Source organism: Lotus japonicus, chromosome 1, assembly GCF_012489685.1.
Source record: "Lotus japonicus ecotype B-129 chromosome 1, LjGifu_v1.2".
Classification (NCBI taxonomy): Eukaryota; Viridiplantae; Streptophyta; class Magnoliopsida; order Fabales; family Fabaceae; genus Lotus; species Lotus japonicus.
Genome location: NC_080041.1, coordinates 120,300,599 through 120,314,178, shown reverse-complemented (window position 1 = coordinate 120,314,178; position 13,580 = coordinate 120,300,599). Strand labels below are relative to the sequence as shown.

General features: G+C 34.8%; 1 protein-coding gene and 1 pseudogene across 1 annotated transcript; both read right to left on the bottom strand.

Annotated features, from left to right (window-relative positions):
• Window positions 1–1,391: 1,391 nt before the first annotated feature.
• Window positions 1,392–9,625, bottom strand: LOC130729908 (uncharacterized; annotated as a pseudogene).
• Window positions 9,626–11,110: 1,485 nt separating this feature from the next.
• LOC130722369 (inactive poly [ADP-ribose] polymerase RCD1-like) lies at window positions 11,111–13,379 on the bottom strand. The gene is made up of 6 exons (XM_057573076.1): window positions 12,982–13,379; window positions 12,648–12,901; window positions 12,145–12,245; window positions 11,522–11,665; window positions 11,339–11,434; window positions 11,111–11,128 (listed from the first exon to the last, which is right to left on the bottom strand). The coding sequence occupies exons 1-6, from the start codon at window positions 13,377–13,379 to the stop codon at window positions 11,111–11,113; spliced, it is 1,011 nt and encodes a 336-aa protein (XP_057429059.1).
• Window positions 13,380–13,580: the final 201 nt, after the last annotated feature.

Here is a 13,580-nt window from a genome sequence, read left to right as displayed (position 1 = left end):
AGGGTTCTCGACCTCAATGAAGAAGGAGTTACATTGGCATTGACAAGCTAAGTTCAGAAAAATTCCCAAAATAATTGGTAAAAAAATGTGTTGGAGGTGGAAAAGTTCCAAAATTTAGAGTGATGTATCATTCGCAGTGGAAGATGGATCAGGGATCGAAAAAAACAACAAAAGCATATAGGCCGATATTAAGAGTAACTTTTTTTATAGGCAAATGTTAGTTGTTAATTGTTAGTAAGTTAGTTCCTTCGCCGGGATTTGAACCATGGTCATTCACCCTGCAAATCCCTTCATTAATATTTGCAAGATTGTCTACTATATATCTACATAACAATGACATTAATGGTAAGAGCTAGGAGACATATGATTTGGGATGAGAGAGGTTCGGGGATCAATTTCTAGATGGTACAATTTATCTTTCCGATGTACTAAAAAAAACAATGACATTAATTCAATCTCTGAAAACTTTAGAAGCCAAAGAAATTTTATTAGAGTTTGAAATTTAATATGAAAGGTAAGCTCTGTTAAATGAAGCTTATAGTTTCTAATGAATTTAAAAAAAGGAGAACCTAATATGCACCATTTTTAGGTGGTGTAATTTTACACCACCTACTTTGACCGGGTATAGCAGATCAACACATTATTTTTTTTAAGAAAAAATATCAATAAAAATTTGTCATATATTAAATTTCTTTAAAAAAAGATGTGTTGACCTGTTATAGCAGGTTAAAAAAAGTGGTCTAAAATTAGACCACTTTAAAAGTGGTCCACATTAGGGGTCACCTTAAAAAAAATGATTAAACCTTGTTTTCCTAAGTTGTATTTGCTAATCACTTAATTTAGATGAAGCTTTTTTTTAGATGAAGTTTGAGATGGTTAATAGCTGAACTTTTAATGGGCCTCACATGTTACTGGGCCAGATATTAAAGTTTACTATATTTAGTTATATTTCGTGTTAGTTATTCATTTCCATGTTCTAGAAACTTCCTTTTATTAAAATGGTGCCTCATGACATGTATGACCCTCATTAGTTATATGGTTAAGTATTCTAACCTATTTCAATAATTCTTTTTTTGGTTACATACCTATTTCAACAATTGACAAAATATGAACAGGGAGCCTTATAATTATTATTAGGTACCAAGAAAATGAAAGGAAGTGGATAGTTTGGTTCTGTACAAGACTGCAACACCAATCGCCAAAAATTTTAAACGACTAACTTTCAACTCTACTTTCATATATGAAACTCATTTCAAAAAAAAAAACTTTCATATATGAAACCGGTTGCATTGTATGATGCTCTTCATTTTCCATTTAAAGTACTTAAAAAGTGCAACTCATCAATGCAATTTTCACTCAATTTTTAAAATGTTCTGCTCAAAACTTCTGACTAGAAAGTAGAAACATCACCAATGCATTTACCTCAGCTTTATAAAATTAAGGCCTTTACCGAAGTAATATTACATATTCTTGCTGCTATGCATATTTGACTATCACTATTTGAACACAATGCTGATTCAAAAGGATATCCAGAAGAATGATTTAAATAAATTTTGACACTGCTATAAGCTACAAAATTGGGTGTTATTTAAAATTCACACTCACATCAGAATCCCTTCCATATTATTAAGAGCTCTTCTTGCCAACTTAAATTTTTGAGTTAGAGCTTTATTAGTTTTCACAATGTACTCCTTAATGAAAAACTCAATGCCTTGACGAAGACCTTCAAGTTCAGGGGTCACAGCTGCACGAGTGAATATATTCCATACCAAGCTCTCAGGATACTCAAAAATGGCCTCAAACAGTATGCGGAAATGCATAATCCTTTTTGGTGTTAACAGGCTGATATCACTCAGATCCAGTCTTCAAAGCTGCAAGGGAGAGAGTGAAAGAGGAAACCATTTCGGCCACGAACTTTGCAAGGTGCATTGACCTCAGAAGTGGCATTGATTCCAGCCGCTTAAAAAGTGGTCCCACAGGCAAAACTGCAAATCAAAAGGCACAAACAAAATTAATATTCTAAAAACCTGCGAACCAAGTTCCCCTTTCAAAGCAAGGATTGTAAAGAAATAATAGGACATGAGAACATGCTCCAGTAGTTGAAAAGCCAATATATCCATATACAATTTGGAGGTGTTGAGAAATCTCACATCGACTAGAGATATGGCCAAATAAGTCCTTATAAAGGGTGGAGCAACCCTCACCTCTAAGCTAGCTTTTTGGATAGAGTTAGGTCTAACCTGAATTCTAAGGGTGCAATGTCACAATTTTTATTTAGAAGTTTCTTCCCTCCTATCTTTCCTTTTGGAACATTGGACGTGCAAGCACTTGCTTAAGATGTAATTATAAACTTACAATTCAATAGTTATCATGCATCATATTTCTAATAATAAGTCCTCTTGTCATATTTTCCCTCAATATAAGTAACAAAAATGTAACTAATTTGACTCATAAGGTGAATATTACCCAAACCGACTTCAAATGACAAATTACTCATCTCAATCCCACAACAAGGAGTGAGAAAACATTACCTGCAGAGTGAACTTATGATTTTTGTCATGCTCGCACAACTTCACAGCCAGCACTGTATAATACTTGTTAAAAACTTTCTCTTGCAAGCAACACTCCACAAACCCTCATTATATCTCTGTCCTGTAGCACATGAAGGAAAAATATATCACGAGATGGAAGGCCTCATAATTGGAAGAAGACATTATTAAACTGGAAAAGAGGCTGACCTGCTTGCCTGGTAATTCCAATCTTAGAAGCTTCTCAAATGCATCAAGATAGTCCTCCCCGCTCATTATAATACAAAAGATTGCCCTTCTGGCATCAGTGTTCATCTTTTGAGCAGCAGCAAGCTCCAGCATTCTTTGTGTTTCAAGAACATCTTTGTCTATTCTGCCAGCAACTTCTTCAACATTATCGGCTGCAGAAGCTACATCTCCAGACAACCACCATTGGCCCTTCTTATCAGGATCAAGCAACTTGCTCCATTTGAGCCCTCTAATCATAATGTCAACAGCTCTTATCTGGAAACAAAATTTAAATTAAGAATTTGAGGGGCATATGAATGCCTTTTGAATAACAGAGAAAATCAAAGCAATCCTGAAGATGAATTGCCTTTTCAATAATAAATGTGCTAAGTAAACGGACAAAAGACATAACAACTAGAATATTCATAAAGCAATATCAGAGCTGCTAGGCAGAGGAAATCCAACAAAATTAGTAAATAAGAACATCTTTAAAAAAAGAGGATGATTTTGTCAAGAAAAAACCAACACCCTTGAAAGTTATTCAAAATCGTCTGTTTTAAAATTACCCACATCATAAGAATTAAACTCATTGCCTTGTCTCTCAATAAGCAATGAGCTTCAACAAAATCCTAGAGCCATAGAAAGAAAGCTCAGAACTTCAATTATATATGTTCGAATAATTCCATAAAATAAAATGCATAATTGGGTCTTATAAAACAAGGATGATCAATCATGTAGGAACATCATTTCTGAGCTGATCGTCTTGTTTAACTACACAAAACAGCACACTTATCAATGTGGGAAATGCCAATATTAAAACCTATCATAAGAAAGTTGGCAAACTAGCTAAGTACCAACTACACAATTTTTTTTTGTTCAATTAAGGAATCCATTTTCTTTTGAAAATAAGCTGTAATTGAACAATAACAAGTAATATCTTCGCAGAAAGGAACTTCAAGAACAAAAAAGCCGTAAAATATTGGTACCTTCTGTAACCACTTCTTAATCCGAGTATGATGTGCAGGGTCCTCTTTTGCCCTGCTCTTGTTGTTCTTGATGTCACATATGGTTTCAAGCATGAACTCCATCTACAAGTGTTACCAAGTAATTAGTGCTGTATTATGTATGTGCAGAAAAACTACAGTTTTCTGATAAATAAACATAGCATGCTCACTCTTTTACTGTATTTCTTTTCATGGTCATCTCCAGAGGAAGGCTTCAACTTATTTGACGTATTCTGAACACTAAGAATGAAATTTTTCATGGAAGTTGGATCATCAGCCCTTATTTTCATCCCACAACCTATCAAGACAAATACAATAAAAAGTCAAAGGATGTGATAGAGGCCCAGTTATTAAAAGGGTGTATACTAAGAAGAATAGGCGCAATGCACAGGAACATAGCCGTTATAGCCCTATAACTAAATTGTAATGTGTTGCGCATACACTCATGACACGGGGGCAGGGAAATTATATTATGAGGGAGAGGGAGAGTGAGAGAACAGGAAAGGATTGGACTAGACTTGAGGAGAGTTCAGGGTCTCTCGAATACCCTGAGTTTTGTTCTCTTTTTTTCTTAGTTAATCCAATAATTAATTTTCATAATTTCTCTTTGCTTTCTTCAGTTTTTCCACTGTTACTGATTTGAGTCTATCAGGAAGGTTCAATACTTTGGCTAATTATTTAGCGAAATACAGCCATGGTACTGTAATTACATGGAATTATCTGTTCACACAGCAATGGCAAAATAGTGATAAAAGCAGAAGAGTTATATATAATCTCGCCCTTTCAGCTGCTGATATCATCTGGATCCAGACCTGGCTAGGTAGGTCACTGCATTGTACCCACTCCGTCCATTTTTTTGACAAAGCAAAGCATTTTTGCTTTGTGTCATGATCCGGTTATGCATGCTAGAACTGAACACATGGAGTTGGATGTTTTTTTTGTCCAAGAGAAGCTAAGTCACTAAGGGCCTCTTTGTTTTTCTTCCTTTTTCCATTTCCACTAGAACAAAGTGTGTTAACATGCATCCTAACATGTGCTATCCTATTTGTTTATTTTTCTGTTAAGAGTGTGGTTTCAAAATTCAAACATTAAAAAGTGTTCAGAAAAAGTATGTTCATAGATATTTTTCCTTCTAGTAAAAGTGTGTTAAGTGTTATTTTACAAGATTGCCCTTTTTGAGACTTCACGTTTATAGTATGAGTGCGCTTGTTTAAGATTATTAAAAAATGATTTTTAGCTGTCTTAAAAAAGAGTTTTTTATGAAAAACAAGCTTATTTGTGTTTGGTTACTAATAAGAAACATTTTACTTCAATTTTTATTTTCTGTCTCATTTATCGCAATAGCTCTGCTTGATAAGCTAGTGAAAGTAGCTTTTTCAAATAATCTTATTTCAGCTTTTTTGGAATAATGAATATTTTTAAAACCTAAAACAAACAAGTGAAAAGTTGAAAAAAAATGATTTTCTAAGAACAGGCTGAAACAAACGAACCAGTGATTCTCATGTTCCAACACATGAAAAACGGCAGATATTCATACTAAAGCTCTTATAAGCAAGTTTTGAGAACTAAGACATAAACAAAGGTCTAACTAAATACGGGAGTGAGAGATGTTTACTCGGCACACTTCATCTTAAAGTTTATTAGTTTGCTTCAGTTAATAATTGCTTCTTTAGTTAGTTTTTTGCATTGTTAAGAACTTAAGATTGATATGACAGCTCCCATAGCAGACTGAACTAAGTTAGTGTTTAGGCTGGTGGAATAGCTTCTAGCTGAAGCATGCTGTTAGGCCAGATCCTAAAGCTTTTCCTCAGTAGATATTACCCTTACATTCTAATCTATCTAATGCATTCATAAAGGAACCTGGCATTTTATTGAAAAGAGTAAGGAAAAACCTCTTAATTTACAGAACAGAACTCTGAAGAAGCTTTGCACCTCCCTTCCCCTCACATCATTTATATCCTCGTATTCCTCTCACTTACTAACTAACTCTAAGTAGTTAACTAATAGTGGGGACTCCTAACAAGACTCCCCCCCTTAACAGTCACCTTAAAAAGTAGAAATTTAAACATTCAGCTCCTTAATGTCAAAGTTGCCCCATCCAAACCCAACAAAACAAAATGCATATGAGATCAACGAAGTAGAAAAAGACAGAATACTTTGGGTGAAGACATGAACATTTTATATTATATTTCTAACAACCTTTACAATTTACACCAGTGGAAGCTCTAATTAGAACTGAATAAAACCAAACACATAATTAAAAAGACAAAATACTTACATTGTAACACCGCCAAAATGATAGAAACATCCATCTCAGCTAACCGCTTGCTCAGCATTATTAGAAAGTCATATATTAAATCACTGAAAAGCATTAAAAAGAGGTATTATTTTAAAAAGCACTTTAAAAAGTTGTTATACAAGTGCTCTGTGCATTACGCTATACCCACCTAGAACAGACTCCAAATATACATAGATAGGATAGGAGAAGAGTAAGATTCCGCAAAGAGAGATTGTCTTCTTTATGGTACTCATCCTGTGTCAAAAACATATGAAGATTATAATTTCTGTAGTCTTCAAACACTGCCTTGAGAGCAAATGCTTATCTGGAGAAGAAACTAAAACTGAAAAAGGAAACAAATAAAAAACACTTCGATAAACTAGACTTTAGTTTATTTGTTCACAAGCTATACCTCAAAGCATTTAGCAAAGGAAGCCATAAACTTTGCACTGAAGTCAATACCAACCAAACAGGCCATTCCTGCAACAAATGCAGCAAACACAGCAGCATACCTTCACAAGAAAAAAATTATCAGTTCCCATGAACACTACGTAAAAAGGCCAGAAAGATGGACACCAGAATAATTCACAGGAGTTGGTATTGGGGACAACACACAATACTCAGAGTTATTTCAGAGAGAGAATATGAAATATCCCAGGACAAGCAATACTCTGAATCTCTAGACTTCACAAAAGGAACAATAACACTCACACTCAAGATTAGTTATTCTAAACTAAATAGAATCCTGCATAACAATATCTTTAGCCATTCAATCATATTAAATACATATTTTCTCAGATAAGTTTTATTTAACCATTCCCTTTTCGTTTTGACAAAGAATGTTCTGAACATCTTGCTTTTCCTATGTTTTCATTCTTGTGAAATTTAACTCCTCCGGCAATCTGCATCTAAGTATTTAGTTTATAACTAAACTAGAAATCACTATACAATCAACTTTTAATGGCTTAACCATTTACTATTTGAGACTACAACTAAAATTGATTGATTATCTTTATTAGTGTTCTGGCTTGGTCATCATTGTTATTTGTTAAGGCTTGGTTGTTGTTTTTGAATCTTTATTTATTTTCTGACCTTCCCATACCACCACAATGATGCAAACTTAGCAACTTCACAGAGGAAGGTAGGAGTAAAATAGGAAGGAAAAGAAACTTACTGTTCATTGCCACGGGGGCCACTATAACATGATGCTAAAATCTCTTCAATCGTAATCCGAGATGCAACACTACGAGCAACAGACTGCATAGAGATTACATCTTAGAAGTTGCTGTTATAATTCCAAAAGAAACAAACTGTTTTTGTTTAACAGAAGCAACTAGTCTACAAAAAGTAAAGAATAATGCTACCAACACTCATGTTAACACTCTCTTTCCAACACTCAATCTTTTATTGGTTGAAATTCATGTGGGCCCACTAAAAATATGGGTCCCACTTCCAATTTAATGAATTTCAACAAATAAAAGAGTGTTGAAGTGAGTGTTACTAGAACTCCTCAAAAGTAAAGCTTCACAAACATAGGCATATATCAAAAAGTTGGCAGAGAAATGTCTGCTTCACCAACATAGGCATCTATCAAGAAAGTTGGTAAATAAATGTCTCAAGCCCACAAGTCAAGTAGTTGGACTAAAAGTTAAATACAAAGTTAATAGGAATGAAAAAAAAATGTGCAAGACTCCATATAGTCATTTACATTATCTTTGTCACCTCTTCTTTATCCATTTCAAAAGGAGATAATATATGTTAGATAACACAAAATCAGTCAAGAATCCATATTGGTCAATTGTCACACAATTATAGGAGTTGCATACCTGAAAGATCAAGGACAATTCTCCAGTAATTGATTCAACATTAGATTCAGAAAGCCTGTTAAGAAGGCCTGCAGAAACAATTTGGAAGAAAAACTATTAATGGTACGCAGTTAAATATGTGAAGTCAAAACAAAGTCGCTGCTCCAGTGCTCCTTACCGCGCACACGTCTTCGAATTTGAGTATGCTCTTCAGGTTTATTGCCAGCGCGAGCTCTCAAGTGAGGTGCTATATATTTTTCTTTGGCTTTCTTCACCAGAACTTCAGCAGGAGCAACCTGTGATGTCACCTCCGTCCCACAGGATTCTGGAGGCTTGGACATGTCACCAGCACCATGCTCGACGCCATCTTCCAGCAGTTCATCTGGAGATTTTCTTTTCTTATGGTTCTTCCTCGAAGGTACACTGTCAGGAACTTCTGATGCTACGTCTTGATTATAAGTTTACAGGCCCTGATGCACCATCTAATAATTGTGCTTCAACCTTTTCCTTTGACAACTTATGCTTCTTACTCGACAAGCTCTTCTTCTTCAACCGCTTCACAGGTAATTCATCGGTACCAGAATCCTCCCCTTCTCCCATTAAATCAGCAAACGACGACATTCCTTCAAGTAACACATTCAGCCCGTCATCCATCCCTCTCAATTTTCCTTCCTTCACCTTGAGCTTCTTGGAAAGTTTTCTTTCCAATTCTATATCCTTATTGTCATCTACAGAAACATCCATCACACTCAACTTAGCCCTCTTCTTCCTTAAACTTCTTTGAGCATCCTAGCTCATTTTCTTCGGTACAGAGCCACAAATTTCCTCTGGCACATTGTATTCTTTAGCAGCCTCATGTTTCCCAGAAAAAGACTCCAACTTCACAACTTGCTTTTCATGGGGATTTGGACTAACTGACCGGTCTAATTCACTTTTAGTTTTTAACTCTGAATCATGGTTTCCTCCTTTAATAGCAGCTCTAGATTTCTATAAAACAAAAAAAAAATCAATTTTTTTGTCATTACTTTGATGAGAGAACAAAGCTAAAAAAAAAATGAGTGCTTGTGCAAGTGTTTGGGAGAGCTTATGTAAAAAGTTTGAGCTTATTTTCATAAGCTACTCAGGATAGCTTATGAAAACGAGCTTATGCTTATATACAGCTTATTTTCAATTTAATTTAATAATTTTTTTTAAAATAGCTTATGAATAAGCGTTGATGTCATAAGTGCTTATGGACTTAAGCTGTTTTCCCAAACGGGGCCTAAGATTACCTGGTGGTTGAGCCAAGATTGGTGCTTTGATGCATTTTTCGCCAAGCGGGACTCTTTCCTTCGCTCTCGGCGTGATTTCCCAGCAGCTTGTTCCTCTGAAAACAGGAGAAACAAAAAAGTTGAAGTCTGTTAAGATTCAATGCAAAACTCAAAACTCAAAAAAAAAAAAAAATTTCCGAAGAATGAGGATTACCCATGTTTCCAATCCAAGGTTCACAGAGAGAAGCAGTAAGGATCAAACGAGAGAGTGCAACTGGAACAGGGAATCTAAAGCTGAAGAAGCAACGAAGAGAAGCGGTTTAGTGGCGGTGGGTATGCGAGACGAATCGACGGTGGCAGCGGAGAGGAAGAGAGTTAGGGCTCGTTCCTTGACAACAATGTTTTTTGTCCAGCCCCTCATGCAGCAATCTTGACCATTAGATGTATCTTATGGTTCAAAAAATTATAGTACTGAAAATATGCTAATTACATTTTGAAAATTAATCTCAACTGTGAGATCAATCTAAAGGTTGAAATCAAATAGGGTTTAATTAATGAAAAATCCCAAGCCTCAAGTTCTTTCTCCCTCACCCTACCACTGTTTGGTAGAGGGAGGTTTGGATAGAGACAGATGGAGAAGAGAGAGTTAGGAGGAAGTATATGTGTTTGGTAGGTGAGAGGAGGGAGATAGAGGGGAGGTCCCACCACTTTTTTGGTCTCTCCAAATTGAAGAGAGATTGAAGAGAGATGAGTGAAGGCTTGATTTACACTATGTTTGGGGTCTCTCTCTTCTCTTTAAATCTACTCTATTTCTCACTTATTTCTCTCTACTCAACTTCTCTCTTCTCTACTCTCTTTTCTCTATCTCTCTCTTCTCTACCAAACAGAGTGTAGACCCTCCTCCGTTGTTGGTGGTCGATACTTGATAGCAGGGCCGGCCCTGGGCCTGTGCAAGCAGGCCCACAGCCCAGGGCCTCCAAAAATAAGGGGCAAAAAAAAAATTATCATTAAACTTTCCCCTAAAATAAAATTTAGTTATAATAATTAATGTTCAAGATGTTATTAATGACTTGAGTTAGTGGTTACTAACTGTGTATGTTACGCGTTGCTTGGATTCGAACACGCGACCCCTGACGGGCTGCAAGAGGCCAGTTGCCAAATGAACCAACATAATGGTTCTGATGAAATTTCGAACGTTAAAATTATTAGGGGTCTATTTTTATTATTTGCCCAGGACCTCCAAAATGTCGGGACCGGCCCTGCTTGATAATTTTTATTCCCCTCTGTCATATTACATGTGTATTGTTTATCCATTATCTTCTTTGTATTCTTAGCTAAGATCTGGTACCTGCAACGTTACTTTTTTCTTGCACTTTTTTTTTTACAGACAGAGAACCATAAGCTTATGAATGCAATTGTAATAATTGGAATTGGTAAATTTCGACAAATTGTGTCAATTGATTTGGAACTGATACTTGCATGAGGCACAGCAAAAAATTAAAAGCAGAGGAGTCCTTGGCGCGCACAGATGTGAGGGAGAAGGAAACGTGAATACAATTTTCATTTCTTACTGGCTTAATGTATACTTCAATTTTCAGAGTTAAAAATAGGGTTACAAAGGATATTTTGGTTATTTTAATATTTAATCTTAATTATCAAGTATTTTACTTATTAACAGCCAGCATGCAAATTCAGTATGAAAGCTCTCATTTGAAAGAGAAAAAAAAAAAGCAATAGCAAATATTCCATGAACTTCTTTTATGTGTCACAGTTCCGGGTAGAAATAATAGATAAAGGGTAGTGAAAAAATAGCTTTCCTAGGAGCATATATATCACAACTTTATTTTGATTGTTAAACAAAAGTTGACAATAGTAAACTCCTAGTGCAAAGTTCTTCATCTCCTCATAAACAGTCATCAACAATCAAAAGTTGACAATAGTAAACTCCTAGTGCAAAGTTCTTCATCTCCTCATAAACAGTCATCTTCAACCTTCATTCTTGTTTAAGTCTTCCAATTCACCATTTGATGGGTATCTACAAGCAACCATTTTGATATTTAAGAGACATACACATAACAGAAGACAGCACACGAGATTTCACACTTTATTTCTTAAAGAAATGCAAATTATAGTCTACTATATTATATGTAACAAGTAATTCCCACGGAAGACATAACCATAACCGAAGACAATATGCAGAAGCACAATAGTTCAAAATCAAATAATTTTTTTATAAAAAATGTACCCGGAATTGAAGACTTGTTATTGTAGATTTCAATAGATTATCTCCAACTATCAACCTCAGCTCCTTCACAAAATCATCACGGGAAATGTGTTTTGCCTGAACGAGAATGACATGATATATTAGAGACATTTCATCAATGGAGGCATTCATTCATCGATCACAAATTAGAGTTACTATACATACCTTGTATAGTTCATAATGTGTTTTGATAAGATTCATATTACTGGGAGGAACCATGTCACAGATAGCAGATATAAGGATAGGAAAAGGCAACCAAGGAGATTTCGGAATTTTTGGAGTGCTTGCAACTCCACTAATAGCTATTCCCTGAGATCTCACAGTAAAAAAAGTTATTCATATGAGCATTAAAGAAGAACATTATAGGATTTAAAACTAGAAGGTGAATCTAAAAATCACAAAGCTCCTGCTAGTTGTACATGAATACATGAATATATTTATCAAGAAACCAACCTAACACATAACACTAGACTAAAAAAATGAGTTTATAAAACAATGATGACTTAAAGAGGTACCCAATTGACAACAATTTGCTGGTTCCACACAAAAACTCTTCCACAAAATAAAGGTATATCGGGCTAACCACTTTTGATTTTCTTAACAATAGAACAACCACATCATCTTTATCATCAAGAGAAACTAAAACTATAGAAATGATATTTAAAATACAAGGTGAAGAGGTGAAATTCTTAGATGAAAACAACTTTTAAAAAATTGCTATTAAAATTGGCTTTCACATAGAAACCATGGAACAACTTCAAATAAAAAATTCATATCAAGTAACATACATTATCCGCTAAAGAGGATGACTCTAATAGGTCACCAGAACCATGAATAGCTGAATTGTTCCCATAAACATAATCCTCGCCCGCAATTCCACAAAAATGGCCTGTAAAAAAGCATCATGTATTACCATTTATCTTAGCAGTAAAAATGGATGGTTATTTCGTTGAACCATAATGGAGAGATCAATATGTTAAATAATATAAGCACAATCAGATAATTAAAAAATTATGGATGAAGCCTTACTTTCCAATACGAAAATTATTAATTAGAATGTTTTTCGTCCAAAAGGAAATAATATATATATATATATATATATATCAATTATTTTGCCATTGATCAACCCATTGAGTACTAATTAGATATAATATGAAATATACAACTTTTTTTTTTTTTTTTGGGATAAGCATGAAATGTACAACTTATTTTTGTTAGGAAAACATATGTATGTCAATGACATATGTTAATATCAAACAAATAAAAAAACTAAAACAGCAATGTATATTACCTTTAACATCCCCAATGACCTTGAAACTAACAACAAAGTCCGAATGAATGTGAGTGTTTATATTCATATTCCATACTATATAGTATCTTGGGCATTGGATGTCATCCACCCCATTATCATATTCACAGTTGCTGGGTTGGAATTGGTCAGTGTTGGTGCTAAAGACAGGATGGAGAAGTTCCATGTTCCCCATTATTACACGACAAAGGACCAAGTATTGAACACAATTTTCATCAATATCACAATAACGCGCACTGTAAATATAAAAAATTTAAATGTTATTATTAGTACGTAAAAGATATCACTTTTCAAAGTTTATCATATGAAAACCAACCTAGCATAAGGGCAGGTAACAGCTGCAAAATGAACACCAACATTATATGTGCATTTGTTTGTAGATAGTCCACAATGCCCTACTCCATACTCCATCATTATAGATAAATCTCCTTTAGAAGAAGGAAGCCAAGCATACCGAACATTAGCATCCCCATGAAATTCTTTTGTAATTTCAGCTTGTTTCTGGAATAGTTGCAACCTAGCTTGCATTGATGCCCCTAAGCAGCCATATATCTGAACTATCTCAAAATCAATATTGCCAAAACTACCCATTCCATTTAGGAACAACTCTCGTACAAAATTGAAATTTAGTTTTCCATGTACAAAGTCAGTGTAGGGAACTAAACCCAACTCTTGGTTTTGTTCAATGTCTTCACTAACATTTCCATATTTCATTATGTTCATCCTATTTCCAACTTTTAATTGAGCACCCTTAATTAAATAATTGGACTCCCCAAAACTCTCCCTCAACTTAGACTCATCAACCCCATTCACTTCGATTTCAATATGTAGTTTCATGGTCTCTTGTTTAAAGAAATTATAAGATTCTTCATCCGAAGCAGAACAGACTTCAGGGAAAAAGCAGCACCCGACCTC